The sequence below is a fragment of the Lytechinus variegatus genome, chromosome 5 (genome assembly GCF_018143015.1).
Source record: "Lytechinus variegatus isolate NC3 chromosome 5, Lvar_3.0, whole genome shotgun sequence".
Lineage (NCBI taxonomy): Eukaryota > Metazoa > Echinodermata > Echinoidea > Temnopleuroida > Toxopneustidae > Lytechinus > Lytechinus variegatus.
The window spans coordinates 14,522,583-14,543,725 of NC_054744.1; the positions used below are offsets into that span (position 1 = coordinate 14,522,583).

At 36.0% G+C, this 21,143-nt stretch overlaps 2 protein-coding genes across 3 annotated transcripts in view; both read right to left on the reverse strand.

Moving 5' to 3' along the window:
- Positions 1-1,200: 1,200 nt before the first annotated feature.
- Positions 1,201-7,341, reverse strand: LOC121415524 (28S ribosomal protein S16, mitochondrial-like). 2 transcript variants are annotated; one of them, XM_041608753.1, is made up of 3 exons: positions 7,257-7,341; positions 2,600-2,882; positions 1,201-2,322 (listed from the first exon to the last, which is right to left on the reverse strand). In XM_041608753.1, the coding sequence occupies exons 2-3, from the start codon at positions 2,832-2,834 to the stop codon at positions 2,207-2,209; spliced, it is 351 nt and encodes a 116-aa protein (XP_041464687.1). In that variant the 5' UTR covers positions 2,835-2,882; positions 7,257-7,341; the 3' UTR covers positions 1,201-2,206. The 2 variants fall into 2 exon arrangements, with proteins under 2 accessions (XP_041464687.1, XP_041464688.1); XM_041608754.1 differs by having other exon boundaries at positions 7,264-7,335.
- Positions 7,342-9,798: 2,457 nt separating this feature from the next.
- Positions 9,799-21,143, reverse strand: part of LOC121415525 (integrator complex subunit 3-like) — a 43,042-nt gene continuing 31,697 nt past the window's right edge. Inside the window, exons 27-32 of the mRNA XM_041608755.1 lie at positions 19,834-19,882; positions 18,723-18,893; positions 16,096-16,187; positions 14,453-14,525; positions 13,924-14,071; positions 9,799-13,303 (exon numbers count right to left, since the gene is read on the reverse strand). Of these exons, the coding sequence (XP_041464689.1) occupies positions 13,226-13,303; positions 13,924-14,071; positions 14,453-14,525; positions 16,096-16,187; positions 18,723-18,893; positions 19,834-19,882 (611 nt within the window). The 3' untranslated portion in view covers positions 9,799-13,225. The remainder of the gene's footprint in view (positions 13,304-13,923; positions 14,072-14,452; positions 14,526-16,095; positions 16,188-18,722; positions 18,894-19,833; positions 19,883-21,143) is intronic.

Sequence of the window (21,143 nt, forward strand, 5' to 3'; positions counted from 1 at the left end):
GGTTTTTGAAATGTCATCATAACTTAGAAAATATATGGACCTAGTTCATGAAACTTGGACATAAGGTTAATCAAGTATCACTGAATATCCTGCATGAGTTTCACGTCACATGACCAAGGTCAAAGGTCATTTAGGGTCAATGAACTTTGGCCGAATTGGGAATATCTGTTGAATTCCCATCATAACTTTGAAAGTTTATGGATCTGATTCATGAAACTTGGACATAATAGTAATCAAGCATCACTGAACATCCTGTGCGCGTTTCAGGTCACATGACCAAGGTCAAAGGTCAATGAACTTTGGCCGAATTGGGTGTATCTGTTGAATTACCATCATAACTTTGAAAGTTTATGGATCTGATTCATGAAACTTGTACATAAGAGTAATCAAGTATCACTGAACATCCTGTTCGAGTTTCAGGTCACATGATCAAGGTCAAAGGTCATGTAAGGTCAATGAACTTTGGCCATGTTGGGGTTTTTTGTTGAATAACCATCATATCTCTGTAAGTTTATTGGTCTAGTTCATAAAAAGTGGACATAAGAGTAACCATGTATCACTGAACATCTTGTGCGAGTTAGAGTAGTATTCAAAGTCAGCACTGCTGCTATATTGAACCGCGTGATGCAGGTGAGACGGCCAGAGGCATTCCACTTGTTACATAATGTAATGTATATGTGTATATTTTGAGACCTGTATTTTTATATGTAAATAAAGTAGTTGAAACAAACCATTTTCAGTGTCACACAATTTACCATGTCAGTTGTCGTATTTTCCAGTTGAGTGAGATACAAATAGATGTAGACGGGTTTTTAGTTTTTTTACAATACCTGGTACGTAGGAGATTGCTGCCCCCTTGGATTTAACAATATTCCGGACATGTTTGGCAATTTGATATCTGTAAACCTTTTCCTTCCATAACAAAGCTTAGTACTTCAGTACTGTAATCGTGCTCAGATCTTCTTTGGGTAGGTTAAAACATTGTACATGTATCTTTTTTTTGTAGTCTTGGTTTCATGATGAGACAATCTATCCAGTGATGCCCTGTCCAAAATCTCTACATTTTATCTTGAAAAAAATACATTTATATATTTTTTCTTCACACAGCTGATCCTTTTTGAGACACAAAAGTGTCCTTTCTGCCTACACTAAGCAGCACAAGCAGGACATGCAAACATACAATAATGCCAACACCATCGATAAAGTTTCACATACATTTAATAAGGTTATGAACATTTCATATTAATATTATCCATACTCTGCACAGATTATCTCACGTGTTCATGTTTTTTAGGATTTTTAAGAAACCAGGAGGTGGATTAATGAGCTAACAAAGCAACTAATAATTTGATTTATAGCATGCAGAAGGTAAAACTAGCAAGCTATGCTCGCTTTGTGATATTTTCCCCTTTGTTTCACTTGCACTGCCAGGTAACTTCTAATTGAAGGCAATGTGTAAAGGTGAAAAAAAAAACTATTAATAGACTACAAACTGATCTAAATTAAGAATTGTTTTGAGTATAACATTACAATGCTACTGGGCATTGTGGTGTGCACCTGTAATCCAAGCAGCATTGGGGAAGTTACTATTTGATACAGAGTTTGAGGTCTTTTTGGATCATGACATTAAAATCTGGTATTCTGATTGATTTATGTAGAAAATTAAATGCGGATCGCATAATAGAAACAATAATAAATTTTGTCATGTTCCCAACAACTAAAATTCTTTACCAACACAATTAACATTTAGTACCAAACCTTGGGTCAATGAAATTGAAATATGGAAGTTGAGATCAACAGTATGTAGATCACTAGTGCCAACTGGCATTACAAATTTTTGCCCCCACCCCCATCCTCCTCACACTGTCTGGTCATATCTTCCCACTGCTGATATAAGACATTGCATCTCAAATATTGTGGGGAAAAAATTACTTATTGTTAATGTTAAAAGATCATACAGACTAGATCAGAAATCAGTGTCTGAATTAGCACAAGATATGTACCTTCTCACGAAGACCCAAGTTCCAGAGTAAAAAACCTTGATCGATGCACCAAATGTAGCTTTGATGAAATCAAGCTCCAAAACATACGTGTAACTCGCTATCAGACATGTTCAATCAAATGTTACATTCATCAACCACTTTATCCATGTGTCGAGTCTGTTCATGATAGCATCCATCTCAGTGACAAAGTTAATCAGATCTTATCAACTTGTTCCTTCGCCTTCTGCTTCAGCAGTCTGTTCTTTGATATCAGCCTTGTGTCTAGCTCTCCTTGCTATGACATAGGTCCTTGGATGAACTGGAAGCAATCCAGACAGTCCTTTGGGAGAAGAGGGGAAATGGAAGGAAATATAACATGAGTTCATGAACATCCTACAGCTTTTTTTTCCAATCATATTTGCATCTTGGCTTTCTACATGTAGCTCTATTTGAAATGATGATTGGGAATGGGATGAAGATGGTAATTATGAGGATGATCATGATGAGAGAAGATAATGATGGTAATGATGAAGATGATAAATGTTGGTGGTAGTGGTGATGATGGCAGTATTGATGGTGATCGATAAGAGGCTATTGACACGATGTAGGAATCTTACCTAACAGATGTGACATTGGTGGTGTGGGATGTGCTCCTACTGCCAGCCAATACTTGAGCCGTTCAACATTCAGACTGACCAGTTTCTCATTATGATTATTGGGCATGGGATCGTAGGTGCCCAACTGCTCCAAGGCTCTTCCGCTGTTCCTTGCAAACTTATTGTGAATAGCTACGATATGATAGAAGGGCCTGTTGGTACATCCATGCCGGGCAAGTCGTAACATTACAGGCATGATGACTTGAAGAATTGGAATTTATTTCCTGAATTCTAGATGATCCTCCTGAAAGATGGACACATAACAAATTTATCAATATACATTTTCAAATCATACAATACTGAAAAGGGGGAGGAGGCTAAAGCCTTTTGCTTTTGTTTTAGTTTAAGTTAGAAATAAAAATTTATGCACACGTGAGGACAGCCGGTCATATATATTTGCATGAAATTTGATCGCTAACTTCAGTCAAGCTCATAATCAACAGACTTGGAACTCGCAAAAACTTGCAAAATATTTTCACAGAATTTGAACAGATTTTAGATTAACACCAATAGAGATGTTCCTTACTATGGCAGAACGTCGGAAATTGTTTAATAATCCCTAGAAACAGCGGTTATCATGGTTATTCCTACCTCGAGTGAAGTTTGTGCAGGCTCCACACCACTTCACTACTGCTACACTACGCTCCACCTACGTGAAGTCGATCTGATATTCCGAGTGACAAAGGAGGGTTTTTATGGGTGAAAAATAAAATTCATGCAACATCACAACCTTTAACTAGCACATCAATGATGTGGAGCTCATCCGCCATCTCGCAACGAAGTTTAACACAATTGTAATTTCAGCCCAGTTGACACTATGACTATAGTGTTCATAAATTGAGAATATAAAATTGATATTGATGAAAAAATGACATAGAAACATTTTTTGTGATCTATGAATAAATTACATATGAATTAAGCATAAATAACGTTCTTGTCCAAATTTCTTATCTCTGTGTAGAACCTTTGTGAAACTAATGTAGCTCTCAGATGGAACAAAAATAATCAAAATCAATCAACAAATAAGTAATACTTGTGAGTTTTGAAAATATGTGAATAAATTAGCATATTTAATGAATTTCAAAATTCTGTGTTGAAATTTTGTATCACCACCTCGACCTATCATATAAAGCAAACAAAAGAAAACAGAAGAAAAAAAAACATTTTTTGTGATTTATGAATAGATTTTGCATAAATTAGCATAAATAATTTTCAAGACGAATTTTCGAAATTTTGTGTATAAGTTTGGTGAACCCTAATGCAGCTCTACCAGATGGAAGAAAAAAAATCTAAATCTGTCAACAAATAAAGAAGAGGCATTTTCTGTGATTTATGAATAAATTTTTCATAAATTAGCATAATTTTCAACTGAAAATTTCAACATTCTGTGTAGAAGTTTGGTGAACCTCATGAATTTCTACCAGATGGAAGGAAAAAAAATCAAAATCGGTCAACAAATAAAGAAGAGGCATTTTCTGTGATTTATGAATAAAGTTTGCATAAATTAGCAGAAATAAGCATAAATAATTTTCTACTGAAAATTTCAAAATTCTGTGTAGAAGTTTGTTGAACCTCATGAAGTTCTACCAGATGGAAAAAAAAAAATCAAAATCAGTCAGCAATTAAAGAAGAAAAAGCATTTTTGTGTGAATTTTTGAAAATATGAACAGATTAATTTCGTATAAATTAGCATAAAAAATTGTACTAGTCAAAATTTCAAAATTCTGAGTAGAATTTTGGTGAACCTCTTGAAGCTCTACCAGATGGAAGAAAGAATCAAAAGAATTAAAATTCGGTCAACAAATAAAGAAGCATTTTATGTGAATTTTTTGAAATATGCATAAATTAGCATATTTAATGAATTTCAAAGTTCTGTGTAGAAGTTTTGAAAAATCCCCACCTAGTGCTATCATACAAAGCAAAAAGAATTGAAACAGAGATGCCAAGTTCAAAGACCAGCTATGCGTGAGATTTTCTGTGAATTCATCTGAGTGACATCACAGACATTGTGTAGGATGGGGGGTCGGGTGTCCGGACACTATATTTTTGGAGCCTTCTTTTTTGTCTTTGGATTACACTAAAAATAAGAATCTAATAGTTGTAATCATCTTCTATTTTGTTCTTTATAATAATATTTCCTAACATTTTGTACTAAAAAAAGATGAAAACTCGCTTGTAAGTTTTTCCAAACGACTTTCTAAAATTGATCATCCGGACACACAACCTGTCCGGTCACACAATAACTGGGTATACAATGTATATGGGGATAGGCTGTGATAGTTGCGTGAGACAGAGATTTGAGGGGATGAACAAGAGTCCAAAATGCTTGAGTCTCACGCATGATGCGTGAGACTTGGTAGCTCTGTTGAAATTGGACTTGAAATGGCAAAGAAGTAGCATTTTGAAAGCTCATTTGGCCCTTCGGGCCGGATGAGCTAAAAATAATTGAAACTAATATTCTTACTTTACACAAAGTTTCACTTCTTTTCCATGCTCCTATCAGTCAAAGAATTGATGATTTAGTCTGAGCCAACATTAATTTCCTCACGTGTATAATTTGCTGCCAATTTAAAAACATCGCGTGCGGATGCGATATGCACGAGGTACCGGGGTCTGGTCCGAGCTCGGACCCTCTCGCATGCGATGTTTTGAAATCGGCAGCAAATTATTTATACGTGCAGTAGAGGCGCACGGCCAATATGGGAGACTCTCTCCAATAAGGGAGACTATCTACCATATTGGAAACTTGCTTTGCAAAAGAACAAAAGAAACAACACCAACAAAAGTATGATTTTTTCCACCCAGACTTTTGTCCCACCGAGGTCAGAAGCCCATTTGTTTTGTGTGTGGATGACAACAAAAATCCTTATAAAAACAAAAGTAGACGGTGAATTTTCAAAGTAGACGGTGAAAAGGGGTAATATTTCATGAGGAATCTGCTTATCACATTTTTATTTGCCGCCAAGGTAATCCTTTTTAAGCAAATGTAAACAAAGAAAATTGGTCTCCAAAACTGGAGACTGTCTCTGAAATTGGATACCAAAATTCTTTATGAAAGTCTTTGATATTGGAGATAATCTCTCTCATGGGAGACAGTCTCCAATATTGGCCGTGCGCCTCTACTGACTTGTGAGGAACTTCATGTTGGCTCTGAATCACCAATTTTGAGACTGACAGAAGCATGGTGATGGAAAATTGAAACTTTGTGGAAAGTAAGCATATTAGTTTTAATCATTTAATTGTTTTTAAAGATTGTGATATTGCATGGATTTTATATTTTCCCCCCCATAAAATCCCACCATTTCCAGAGATGACAAGTTCAAAGACCAGCTATATATGCATGAGATTTTCTGTGAATCTGAGTGAGATCACAGACATTGTTGTGTACAAAGCATATGGGGATAGGCTGTGATAGTTGTGTGAGACAGAGATTTGAGGGGGTGAACAAGAGTCCAAAATGCTTGAGTCTCACGCACAATGCGCGAGACTTGGTATTAAATGGTATGGTCAGTTCCCCCATGTCTGCGCGGTCTCCCAAGTCTGCGCACCCGCGTATCTGCCCGATTTTAGTAACCGAAGATGCACAACAAGCACGAACTTTACACATGCACTACATAGACAGGTTTTCATAAAAAAATCCGACTCAAAATGGTGGAAAATTATGAATTCAGGGCATTTCATGTGACGGCCTCAAAATGCAGCCTTTGTCATCAAAATCCCATGAATCGTGTGCAAAGTGAATGAGTGCGTAGACATGGGGTACCATTTTTTTTTCAATCTGAAAATGACTGCCCGAGGTTTTTTAAAGAAAATCCTATATTTCCTTTCACTTTTTAATGAGAAATTTGGTACACTTACTTACTTTTAATAATATAAGGAACACTATTAACCAAAAGATTTTGTGAAACAAGAAGAAATTCATGTTAAATCTGAACTCAAATTGTTAGGTGCGCAGACTTGGGGCCCACCATCATAATGGTAGCTCTGCATTTCACCAACCAGTAGAGGCGCACGGCCAATATTGGAGACTGTCTCCAATGTCACTAATGTGGGAGATTATCTCCTATATCAGAGACTTTTGTGAAGAATTTGGGTATCCAATTTCAGAGACAGTCTCCAGTTTTGGAGACCAATTTCCTTTGTTTGAATTTGCGGCAAAAGGATTACCTTGGCGGCAAATAAAAATGTGATAAGCAGATTCCTCATGAAAAATTACCCCTTTTCACCGTCTACTTTATAAATTCACCGTCTACTTTTGTTATGATAAGGATTTTTGTTGTCAATCACACACAGAACAAATGGGCTTCTGACCTCAGTGAGACAAAATTTTGGGTGGAAAAAATCATGCTTTTGTTGGCGTTGTTTCTTTTGTCCTTTTGCAAAGCAAGTCTCCAATGTGGGAGATTGTCTCCCCTATTGGAGAGAGTCTCCCATATTGGCTGTGCGCCTCTACTGCCAACACAGGATCAAACGCAAGGGACCGAGTATGAGTTCTTTGCTTGTGTTTAGGACTTTTTAATACCATATAAACTTTACCCTAACCCTTTTCATAAACCAGAAATACAACCTATACCTAAAATACCACTACAGCGAAAAAAAACCCATACGGTTCACTTACATATATCTGTAAATCATGCATGAGTCGGGCCCCTCTAGCTCTCCGCCGAAGTCTGCTTGCCTCTGCTCTTGAAAGCTAGCTAGCTAGCTAGCTCGATACGTTCGTTCGCGCCTGTACACCGATAGAGGACGCACTTTCGGCGGAATCGATTTTCTGCAGGTCGAGTGGACCAGAGCCATTACTTACTTCTCTGGAGTGGACGGATTCCCCCCCCCCCCTTGAGAGGTATTGCAAATATTTGTAGGTGATCACTGATCAGAAATACTGTCTTAATGAAATTTAATTTGTACTTTTCAATTTTTAACCACTTGTCATGTTGATGCCAGAGAGAACAAAACTAAAGAACATATGATTCATTTAAATAAAAAAAAAGATTTTTTCTTCATTCTAATAATTGAGGTAAGAAGTAGCTTGTCGGCAGACTTACTCTGATCATAACCAGAGTAAAAAATGATAAATTATCCCTCTGATCTGTCTATTTACATTTGTGTTTATTACTTCAATTCTGACTTGAACAATTGAGAAGAGGTAACAATAAGTTTTCTTTTATAAGGACTTGTCCAGACCAAAATCATTTTATAGACACAAGATATAACTCCCTTTTTCATTGAATTTTAAAGATTCTAACAGGGACAATTTTGTTCCACATTGACAAATACGATTGGAAGAGGTGAACAGCATGAACGATAAAAAACAACACTTATCCCCTCGAATATGGATAAAAAGGCAACAAGTGGTGACACAATTACGACTTGTTGATCAGAGTGATAAATAATTTTTCATATTTATTCTACTGGGATGTACTATGTTGGTGTGATAAGAAAGGAAGTAGTGCCAGGGTATATTGTTGAAGGGGGGTCAAAATAATTTTTTTCTCGAGTGATAAAAATTCAAAAATATGGTAGGACAGCCAACCCAAACCTTTCTTTTTAATGCTCTCATTTCTTCTTTCTTCCCTTTTGTGCATGCTACTTGAAAAATATGGTAGGACAGCCAACCCAAACCTTTCTTTTTAATGCTCTCATTTCTTCTTTCTTCCCTTTTGTGCATGCTACTTGAAAAATCATAGCCCCCCCCAGCATAACTACGGGGGGCACGTGCCCCCCCAATCGGCTGACCAAAAAAAAAAAAAAACGGGGAAAAGGAGAAAAAGAGGGAGAAAGGAAGAGAAACGTAGTGGGAAAGAAGACATTATTGTTCATTATAATGTTATATTATATCATAATTATGTTATGTTATATTACATAAGAAACCCTTTTTCATAACTTTATGAGACATAATTTGCTCAGGGCCTATGTCTTCATTGCTCCTGGTGCTCGCATTGTCTGTTACCGAGAAATATAATCATGCTATACTAAAACCTCCCGTTTGCAAGTCAACATACAACAAACTGCCAAATATATTTCCTCGCACTTCGAGTTTAATATTATTGTTTTATGTACAATAGTGTGCTTCTTCATGACTACTTATAGTGATTACCCCATTTTAAGGTCTTAATATAAAACATTTCCTGTCCGTGCTCACGTTCGCAGTAGTGGATTGGTGAAATATGAGTTCCTAGAATCAGTCCTTAAAATGTCATTTTTTCTAATCTGAATATCAAAAATTTTCAGCTCGCGCTTCGCGCTCGCATCATTTGGTTAGTATAGACTATGTATGGTCTTCGTGGATTCCTAAAAACAAGCCTTGAAATGTCCCTCTTCAGTTCTGAATTTCCTACATTTTCAGCTCGCGCTTCGCGCTCGCAAGAGTTGATTAGTGAGATGGGTATGTTAATCATGATGACAAGTGCTTTATGTGCATGTTTAGATGCAATCCTAATTAAGCAAGCGCTTATTGGCACTCGCATTAGATTACTACTGTGAGATGTGTATAATCTTAATGGATTTCTGAAATATAGTCCTTAAAATCTTCCTATTTGGGGGTCAATATTTACAAAAAATTTCAGCTCGCGCTTCGCGCTCGCATTATTTAGCGAGACAAGTACGTATCAAAAGATTGATTACAATGTCCTTTTTTAGGTCTGAATATAAAAAACTTTAAGCTCGCGCTACGCGCTTGCATTATTTGACCAGTGAGAGACATTTCCGTTTGATGGCACTGTCCTTAAAATGGCTCTAATAGGTCAGTATACCCAGCAACTGGGCGCGCTTCGCGCGCTCACATAGTGACTCAAGATTTTTGCTGGTGCCCCCCCAATGCCATGAGTCACGGTACACCACTGGCCCCCCCCCCCCCCCCCCTGTGGGGCGCTGCCTCTGGTGATAAGGATAGAAATTAACACGGGGTAACGAAGAAAGACAGAAAGAAACATGAAAGAAAAACAGCCGATGATCACCCCTTTTTTTTAACCTGTTGAGCTCCATTCCCCAAAAATAACTCATGCAAGGGTCTATGGTAAACATGTATTATGAAACCACATGCCTTATGGGGGCTAATAAAAATATCTCAAATACTGGGCTCAAATATCATCTAAAATAAACACATACAATCTCTATATAAAACAAATATAAGCAAAATAAATGACACAAACTAGATACAATATTTCTTCTTTTCTTCAACTTTTATGTAGAAAAATGCCTGTTCTATTTCAGTATCAGGCCAATATACATGTACAATTAGTATGTGCACTTCAGGATTTATACAAAGAACATCACTTTGAAACAAGATGTGGAAAACTCATTAAAAATAAACAAGATTCACCAGATTTATGATACAAATCTCATCCAATAGAGGTCTGGATCCAAAAGACACATTTTTTTTTTCTGGTACATATAAAACTCTAAAAAAGAGAATTTCTTTCATAATCACAAAAGATTTGTCTTTGATTTAAATAGCAAGATTCAGCTGAGCTCCAGGTACACTACATTTTCATGATAATTCCATGACAACACTGTTCTGTCTTAAACAGATTTGAATCATTTTTTTTATTTCATCAAGACAAAATATTGAAGAAAAAAAACATCTCCAAAGTACAAGGTCAAAAGCTTGATGTTTTTCTCCAATATTGATAATTGATACCTTCTTAATTGTTGAATAAAATTATTCACAAGTAAATGTGAGTCAAAATATTTTCATAACAGACAGACTGTATGCAATGCTTTAAAGTGATTTAACTCACACAAGATAAGGGGAGCTTACAGACTGGTGAGCAAGGAAACAGTTTTAATGCAATTTTAGAATAAAGGCAAGTCAATGAAATAATCTTACTTTTGTACATCCGACCCCTATTTTTTCCATTTCAGTTCATTTATTGAGCACTAAAACCAGGATAATTTGAAAGAATAATATCTTTTCATATGAAGTGCAAAGCAGAGTCAAATCGTTTCAGGAAGATCAAGTCAATGAAGGGTCGGATAAACATATTCTATGGAATTTCAAAAAAGCTTTTAAAATCAAGCAAAACTTTCATTTATCAAATATGATTTAATATCGGTTCATGATTGTGGAAGCTGCAAAACCATGGAATCATCTACTTGCTGAAGTCATGACGGCCTCCTCTGTTGACCAGTTTAAGAAAGCCATTAAATCCTGTCTACTTTGCAAAGTGGACAATGGATTGGATTGCAAGCTCATAATTCTGAGGTGTTGAATTAGTGTTTTAGTGGCCAAAACATGGAGTAGCGTGTGTGCAGCACTTTATAACTGAAAGTAAGAGCAATATCAAATGTCTATTAGATAGGATGTTTTCTATGCATCTTGTAGACAATATAAAATATAACTGATACACTTAAATGCTATTTACTTCTTACTCCATGTCTCTACTGAAAAAATTTACAATCTTTATATCAGCTTAATGAATTATCTTTGCGTGTGTATTCAATGCAATACACATCCCTGAATAGGGTTTATCAGAAAGTTTATTCGATGTGTATTGTGAATTTTCTTGAATTCTACAAAGTAGAATTTATATTTCTATGAACCATTGTTCTCAAATTCCCTTCAAACTTGCAATGAGAACGATTATCTATGAATGCTTTTCAATCTCCAGGAGAACACATATCTTAAATGTAGTGCATTATTGTTAGATCCGCAGTTAAGACTGCAGAGAAAACATGCTGCTTCCAAATATACTTACTGGTCAGATAAGTGTTACAGTAACCAGGTAACAACCAGCAGGTTCGTGCCAATCCAGTTAATGTATAGACTTATCCACAGGTTTCATGGCAACGGACTACCTCTGATCTCTCACGTATTTTGATATACCAGCAACTTTCTTGAGTATACCACTTTCCACACCTTGTCATCTTATTTCACTTATCAAGACATTCATCTCTCTAACCTTCTAAGATTTTTCCTTCCCTGAGCATATATCTGTCTGATGATTAATTGTCATTAAAGTACCACTGCTGAGATTGCTCAATCACCAATTACAGTTACCTTTCTTCAATACTGTGTGTCCCTCCAATTCTGATTCTTCCATTCCTCTTCTTCTTTAATACCAACATCAAATCTTTAAACCAACCACTGCTCTGTTCCAATCATTTATTTTTATTTTAGCTATATATAGACAGAATTATACAATTACCACACATGCACTAATGTGTTCCTAACACTACGTTGAATGACAATATTTTAGTATGAATTTTAAAAATGTAACCTGAAAGTGTTAACCTGATTCCAATGAAGAAACAAAATAGACCCAAGACTGAAAGTACACCGAATTCCAAACCATGATATGTAGTTATATCAAGTTAATTTCTTTTAGTACAAAGAACTGAATTTTATTTCATAATTATTGAAGTACCCTTGTAATCTGAGAATGTACCTTATGGATTGGAAGCTTGCAAGATAATTCACTATCTTAATATTTTTTATTGCTGACTAAATTTAAGGATTTTACATAATCATTAAAATCCAATTATTGACAATAAGAACAAATCTGGGTAAGCATGAAATTTTACAATTTAAATCACAATAAATCAGAAAACAGAGTGAAAGCAAGGGTGGTTGATTCTTCACTCTTGATATGTTGAAAGCCACACTACAAGAACTATTGTGACTTGATTTTCAAAGAAATTGTAATAGCAAGTGATATGAATATTCCAACCTACAAATCTTAACAATCAAATTTCCAATAGCTGATGAATTCTGAAATTGAAATTTCAGTCTTATTTGAGACTCCCTGTAAGGATAAAAGCAAATTTAATTCCAAATTGTAATGACATCATCACTGGTTGCGAAATGAAGCTGATTTGGGTTTTTCTCCGGCTACAGGGCTTGCAGCAAAGCATAATTCTGAGTTTGGTATTAAAAGCATTATGCCGAACTCCAAAAAAAATTCCTCGCGGAATTTACAAATTTCTTGGAAATCACAATTTATCAAAAAGTCGTATTGGATCACGTAGTGTGTGAAGGGTTATAAGATCCTTTGAGGAAAATCCTGATAGTTATCCTGAAGTGCAAATGTTCCTATTCATGCCGTCACATAAACATTATTAACAGGTTTCTCTTGATGTAGCTTGCATCCTTCTCTTGACTCCTGTCATGTGCATCATCTTCACATAAGTCCATATCTGACAACCAACATCAGCTGATTTCCTATTCTCGCATTGTGTGTCCGGATCACACAGTAACAGTAGCATCACAAATATAGGGTTTCTTCAAGTAGAGCAAGCAATTCACATTTTAACGGATAGATGAAGATATGGGGTATTTCACCGAAATCAAGCAGGTCGTTGAATATAAAATGGTAGCTTGAGTGTATCCCTGTCAATGGTAGAAGAATAGGCGGGAGATGAAGCAATGATCAGCAGGTAAGCTGACAAATGCATAGCACCTCAGCTCGGAAGGGAACATCTTGCGAAGACAAACACGCACACACACAAACAAAGATATGTTCCACGATGAGTTTGTATTAAAAACAGAACAAAGGAGTCGGGAGTTATTCTCTGTGTTCCTAGACTCAGTGCTCATTATGAATGTTATTCATCCTTGTTGGAATGTCTGAATATTTCTAAGCAGCATAATCAGTCACTATCAGAATTCGCCGCCATTGTTTTTTTCCTCTTTTTGGCAGGTTTTGACTTGAATTTCACCTCCTCGTCCTGTAGAAGATATAGAACAAAGAAAAAACAAACATTGATACCAAGAGATGAAATAAACTGCATAAGGGTAGAGATGAACTCTACAGGAAGAATGTTGCCTTTGTATAAATGACTGTGAGTAAATCTTGGTCCAATGGCTATGGTGATATATATATATACTGAGGTTTTTTTCATGACCGTTCATCCAAAATGTTATGTATGTTAAATGAACATTTTGTAATTATCATTCTGAACAAAACCTCTTTTTGCCACATGCAAGATACATCAAGTAAGTAAACTTAACATCATTATGTACACATATACGATTGATAAGAATAAATTTGAAATATTTTGATACTTTAAAAATACTGAAATTATTTTGGTAGCTGCCCATCAAAGAAATCAATTCACATTTGTATTGCAGAAGCCTTGTAAACAGAGCTGACAACATTGTGCAACCCCTCCCCCCCAAAAAAAAGGATAATAATGGCAATACACGGGAATTTCCAACAAAAAGAAAAGGAATTTCCCTACACGACCCTTAGCAAGAAACTGACATTTTTTCTCCCATGAGAGCATGATGGACATTTAACAATTTTATGACCATACACCCTTATGGATCAAATGAAATTTGATTTTACCTCTGATGAAGATGATGTTTCATCATTGACAGGTTGGCTCTTCCTAGCCCTAGGGCTTGTGTTACCAGGTGACCGCCTGGCTAGCCGACTCCTGGTTGTCCTCGAAGCATCCTCAAAATCATCTACTAGGGCAAATAGATCACTATACCTACAATGGAGAGAGAAAAAGAAAATGTTTTAATGTCGATATTTATGAGTGCAATAAACAGATTACTGCACGAGGTGAAAGATGATGATACATTGAATGAATGAAAAAATATCCATTATTTGTTATATATGACAAAAACTAATATTTTTGTCATTCGACATAAATGAATTTGGATGCAATAAGTGCATGCAGCTGAGCGAGCGCAGGGTTGTCACACACATTCAAGTATTTTGTTCAATTGCTTTTTAATATTATTTACATTCAGTTTCCAAAATAAATTACCATTAGTACATCACCTTTGAACAAAATCCAACATCCTTAGGTTTCATAATGCACATGATAAAGACTTAATATCAGGTAGCATATAATAAGTTGACTTACTTTGTTTTTTGGTTCTCTGTGCATACGTTTTGGAACTGTTGCAGACCTTGTAATAATGGCTCTTGGCTGAAAACTGAAGTGAGGGGAAGACAAATATTACAAATGTCAAAGTGATCGATGATGATGGTTAAATGTTTTTGCAAAGAATTGAAAATATTCAATTCTTCTAGTACTAAGTATACTAAAATTAGATCACACTATTAACATGCTGATCACAAAAATATTTGTGTTAAAAAAGTATCATTGATATGCATTTGAGAATTTCTTTTCAGGGTATTCAACTTTCTAAATATTCAACTTGTGGCAAGCTTATACACATGTAAATTCAATACATTGCCATATTTCAATAATCAAAATGTTAATTGCAAAATTTGTCATTGCTACAATTGCTACACATAGAAACTGTTGTAGGTACTTAGGCAAGGCATTCATTGACATTTGCCACTCTCTTAACTAGGTGAGGTGAAATTGGTGGAAATTCCTGAAAATACTTGACAGCTGTATCATGGTTGTCACAATGTTATCATTACTATTTCCTACCTTGCAAGACTGTTTGCATGCAATTTACATTCTTACTGATAAACATGTAGTTTATGATTATTTTGGAACTATCAACAAATTAATTTTATCATTCTCATCGGATGTAATGTTTTAGAGATGGGATCCAATGGGTTAAAGATAAATGAAAGTGTAGTAAACACTGATTTCATGAGATGGTCTGTAAAGCAAAGGTTTAAGATAAATACCAGTTGTGGTAACAATCTCAAATTGAGTTCGAACAGAATCTGATGAAATACTATCAAAGTGTTTGTATGAATAAGAAAAAATATGTGCCAAATAGCTCTAGAAGAAAATGCGTGATTGCTGAGAAATGAGCAAAATAAGCATGGAATTCCATCAAATGTCAGGTATTTTTCAAAGCAATGTTAATACACTGTCCAAATATGATTTTATGTGTTAGTGACATTCATAATTATCAATTTTGAGCTAAGATATCATGATTTTACAAAGATAAGTTCACAGTAATGCACCAGATCGAGATGCATGATAACATTTTGACAAATAACCTTGATTTAAAATACTTTCTCATGAAATAATTGTTTGCTGCAACTACTTTCTTTTACTTTTAATGGCCACTTGTCACCATATCATCCTAGATCTAGTAGTTACATAAACTTGTAGAAAGTTGTAAATTGTAATATTAGTTTTTATACATTTTGTTGTGCAAAGTATTTCTATTTCTATTTCCTTTATACTTAATTTTCCTTTCTCTTAACCGCTTAGACGCAATTTTGCAATTTTACGGTATATAAAATTGTTATTATTATTATTATAAACTGAACTTTGTGAAATCATAAAATCTAAGCTGAAAGACAATCATACTTAAAACAGTGTATTGCTGGGAAAAAGGCCAAAAAATGTAGTGAAATACTGTGCTTATTTGCTTATTTTTCAGCAATTACACAATTTGTACCGGAATCCTTTGGCACATATTTCTAATTCATACAAATAGACTCTTGGGTGGTCATTCTATTGGATTCTGGATGAACTCCTTATAAGAATCATTACCACAACTTGATTTCATCTTTAAATCTTTATTTCAAAATCAAAACCTGTTATCCATCTCCCCACACATGACTTACACAGTGTCTGTCTGATAGCTGATGTATGCCTCAGTCCATCTAGGTGTCCTAAGATCTGGAGTGGTGTAGGGTAGGTCTGCTTGGCTGATTGTCTGTGGACACATATGATAAAGAATTGTAAATGGTACATACAAGATCATACTGGGGAGCAATTGATGAAGATTTTTAACAGAGGTTTTCACCAAAAGACGTTATACGCTACTGGAAATCCTTGCATCCGATTGGCTGAGGGTAATATTAGTCAGTGAAAATCACTGACAACACTCATCATGAAATGCTCTCTAGAAGCATTAAGAACATGCTGAACTGGTTCAATATAAATTTGGGATTACATATATATTTGTTGCTATTCACCTTTTTTTCTTTTTCTTTTATAGATTATTCTTTGGGCCAGATGTTGCCATCATAAAATGATGATAAGTGGCCCATGACTGCCACATAACGTGACAATAGTAATTAGATGAAATGGGCAGTCATATGAATATGGCTGCATCAACATGCCTTACTTGTGAGGGGCCTACACAAAATTGATTTTTCTCTACCATTCAATGAATTCTGTCTTCTCCAGCCTGCAAAAACTTGGAACTTCTCGAAATGAATGTTAAAGAGCTTGAGATTGCAAAACCTCTCCCCTGACACAAATACTTCTCTCCCTTAATTCTACTCCTTATTCAAGCCCATAATGGCAGATTTCCCCACATGAGGATGTATAGTTCGGAATTTCAATGAGTGATGCAAAATCGTGCATACAAGCTAATGTTTGGAATACTTGCATCATATATTTTAGATTGATTTGTAAATTTGTTTATATATGTAGCTTGTTTATATCCAAAGAAAACTGTTTGTGGGCTATTTCAACAAGCATCTTTGAATGATGTGTGTATACACCATTCATCATCATTATTAATAATAATAATCATCCGCTTTTTATATAGCGCTTAATACATCGGAACGAAGTGTCTTAGCGCTTTACAGATACATCACAATATTATGATTAATATTGTCACGAAATGGGTTTTATTTCGTGTTAGGAAATTATTTTTGGTTGATTCATAATGATTCTGACGTAGCTGGCGAGATTACATGCATGTTTCTACAGTGATAACGACGTAGATAGGACATTGAAAGTTATGCATGTTTTTAACCGTTTTTGTGGAATAACAATTTTCTGGAGATGCTTAACTGATTATTATGGTTATCACTAGCTTGATCTAAATGAAAGCTTTAATTTGATATGTCATTCATGCATATCCGGTTTTGGAGACCAAAGTTATAGCTGTTTTAAGATTGTAACAGAGGTTAACTATAACAGATATTGTATAATTAATGCATAAGTACAGTAAGTTGGTGTACTCGTGAGGCTTTGCCGATGATCTGTTGAAATACGGCGCCCACGGGGTGCATTGCACGTAAAGTATGCAGATCGATTTGGATTCGCTATCCAATAAATAAAGTTGGTGGATGCGATCGAAATGATTTATATGATCGTTCGCATGTCTTTCCACGGGGAAACCTAGAATCCTAGGCGACGACTGTGGTTAGATTTCCTTGTATGTTGGGTCTTTTGCACGCCAGCAAGAGACTATACCAGGGCTTGCTCTTTTGGTAGTCTGGTTGGTCTGGAGGCGGACGGTTCGGAGTCTGGAGCAGACGGGTTGGTCTGAAGCGGATAGTTGCTGGTCTGGAAGCAGACGGTTGGAGGTCCGGAGCAGACAACGGGGAAAACTACAAGTAGAGCAGAGCCAATGGGTGTGGTCGTGGGAACCTGACTGCAGAAGGACCCATACATATGGTCGAAGAACCAGACGTGGTTGCAGTACTGAACAGATGTCGGTGGTTGCAGTACGGATTCAGACGTGGTCGTGGTACTGAACAGACGTGGTTGCAGTACTGAACAGATGTCAGTGGTTGCAGTACGGTAACAGACGTGGTTGCAGTACTGAACAGACGTGGTTGCAGTACGGAATTCAGACGTGGTTGCAGTACGGTATCAGACGTGGTCGTGGTACTGAACAGACGTGGTTGCAGTACGGAATTCAGACGTGGTTGCAGTACGGAATTCAGACGTGGTTGCAGTACGGAGCAGACGTGGTTGCTGTACTGAACAGACGTAGTAGCTGGTCGTAAGCAGACGACGGATGAAATTAACAGAGTCCATGGGTATGGTCGTAGGAGTTCAACTACAGAGAAACCAATACCTATGGTCGAGAGAGCTTAGCTACAGGAATCAGATGCATATGGTCGTAGGAGCTTAACTACAGGAATCAGATGCATATGGTCGGGTGAGCTTTTGGAGCTGATAACACAGAGTGTAGCCGTCTGGAGGTTGCCTGGTGGTGGTACTGACAGGATCGAGGCGTGTGCAAGTGTCAACTGCGGCAGTATATCTCTGCCAAACGGATCCACGACTAAAAGTTTGGAAATCGACCTGGTGACACACCCGCCGGCGGCAGGCATCCTGACAAGAGCGAGCTGCCGGCGGACCGAACCCACGCCGCCGCTCAGCGGTTCCGTCACAATATTATTCATATAACTATCATTATAATCATTACAATAATTATTATCATTTTTATCATTATTCCACGCCCTGGATTAGAAATCTCGAGCTACTTTATGGGGAAACTTACTTCTGTCGTATCCTCTTAGCCGCATTCGCTGCTCTGGTCATGATTGACTTGAAGACATCTGCTAGGTGTGGTTCATCCTGCGAAGCCCAATGACTCAAGATGGATGTCGTCAATCTATCGCTGTGGTCAACCTTCCTACTCAACAGGGGTTTCAAGAACTCTTGGGTCGCACTACAGAAATTAGGATAAAATGGTGAAGAGGATTCAGGATGATTGGAGAGGTAACTAATTTTGACGGTACTATCTTTATTATTAAAGCTAAATGAAAGTAGTTCAGTAAAACACTGATTTCGTGAGAAAGTCTGTAAAACCAAGATTAAGTATTACTATATCATCGTGGATCTAGATCTGGTACAGTTACAGTTAAACTGAACTTTGTGAAATCTTGAAATCGAAGCTGAAAAACGATCACAATGAAGATTGCCAACACACATAGGAACACGTGGGACAATGTATTATATTGTTAAAATAAAGACCTGACGGAAGTGACCAAATCCGCACTTATTTTGCTTAATTCTCAGCAATTACACAATTTCTTCCAGAATACTTTGGCACATATTTTTATTCATACAGACACTTTGGTCATTATATTAGATTCTGTAAAAAGTCATTTTTGGGATCGTTACCACAACTGGCATTTATCTTTAACAGACATCGCAAACGTCTAAATGTTGACTATGACCTCAATTTTGAAATCACCTGTAACATCAGTAAGTGAATGATTGGTTACACACAATAACCAATCTGATCAGTCTTAAAAACTAATCATATGATGAATCCTTATGCCTCCTATTACAGTGCCCATGTGTAAAGATAGCATAACTTTCACATTTCTTAATGTTGATTATAATGAGATTCTGATGAATATATATATAATCATTAAAACTCTGACACCTTCCTGTATTGATTTATCTCTGTTTTGTAGTTCATTAGAAACACTAATATTCTAAAATCATTATGACTTGAGCAGTTCATGTACTGGAGTGAGAATGGAGAAAATGGGGGGTCCAACATAAAAAAGGTTGATTGTTTTATGGTATCTGCAATATACTAAACCAATGATCAGTCGGGTACAACATGATACAAAAATAAATTGCAATAATTGACTTACTTTTCCAGCTTCAGCATCAACAGCACATTTGCTAATGCCTCTGGGTGTTCTGTCAAAAAAAAGGCAGATATTACAAATATATTCATCCATTTTATTCTTTTCTGTTTTATTACTTACAATAATGTATTGTAGAGGGAAATACATAATACAACATAGTCAATTCATAGTACCATGGAGAAAACTGATACAAAAAAGATGAAACTTTGTCGTGCACAAACATGAGACATGCATTAGCTATTTATTAACTTTTTCGGCTAAAAAGTAGCTTCTTGACTGTGTGAAAACTTGTTCAGATTTGAACCCATTCTCCGCCATACAATCATCCCTCCTGGCCCTTTCATAAAGCAAATAATGTACAGGTTTTGAGTAGTGAAGTTAGTGATGATATAGGCATCTTGTGCATCTACAATGTTGTTAGAAACCACTCAGCTAGCAACTTGTGCTTTCTGCACCATTATGAAAAATTCACCTAAGTCCGTGGAATGAAATACGATCTTGGAATGTGTAGACAAACAAGAAAAGCACTAAATGTGTGCCCCTTTCAGTCTTTCAGCTAAAAAAGAAATACAAAACATCAAACCGAACAACCAACTCTACTCCACCTAATATCCATATCATACAATCAGTAATATCCCAACATACAGAATAAAACTAGACAAAATCCTTTCAATAATATATGTGCCTTGGAGTGAGGGGTTCCTATCAACAGGTGTTGCGGTCACCAGGGTTAGGCTCAATTACTTCCTTCAATTACAATTACAATTGCAATTACGTAATTGAAGAAATGTTCAATTACAATTAGTTTTCAATTAAATAACATTTTTTTCAATTACAATTACCAATTACTTTTGTCAATTACAATTACAATTTAATTGCTTTCTAAAAGTCATAAATCTGATCAATTTATATGTTGTATGTAGCACCACTCATTTGTGTACTTCTTTAAAGCAACAGTGCCTCCTCTTTCCTCCCTATCATGGGAAAAGATAGGTTCATGCAAGGGAGCACTATATAGCTAAGGGAAAAGACAAATAAACAATCCAGAGTAAATTGAATAATAAATTAAGTAATAAAGTAATTTAATTGAATGTAATTAAAATTGACAGTAGTTTAAGTCAATTATAATATTTCAAGTACAATTACTCTCCCTTTAAAAATTTTAATTACAAATACTCTAAAAATGTAATTAATTAGTGTCATATGTAACTGATCAATTACTTTGTAATTGATCCCAACCCTGGAGGTCACTAGGCCATAAGACTGCCTACAAATAATCAAATAATTAAATATCATGAGCAATGCAATGTAAA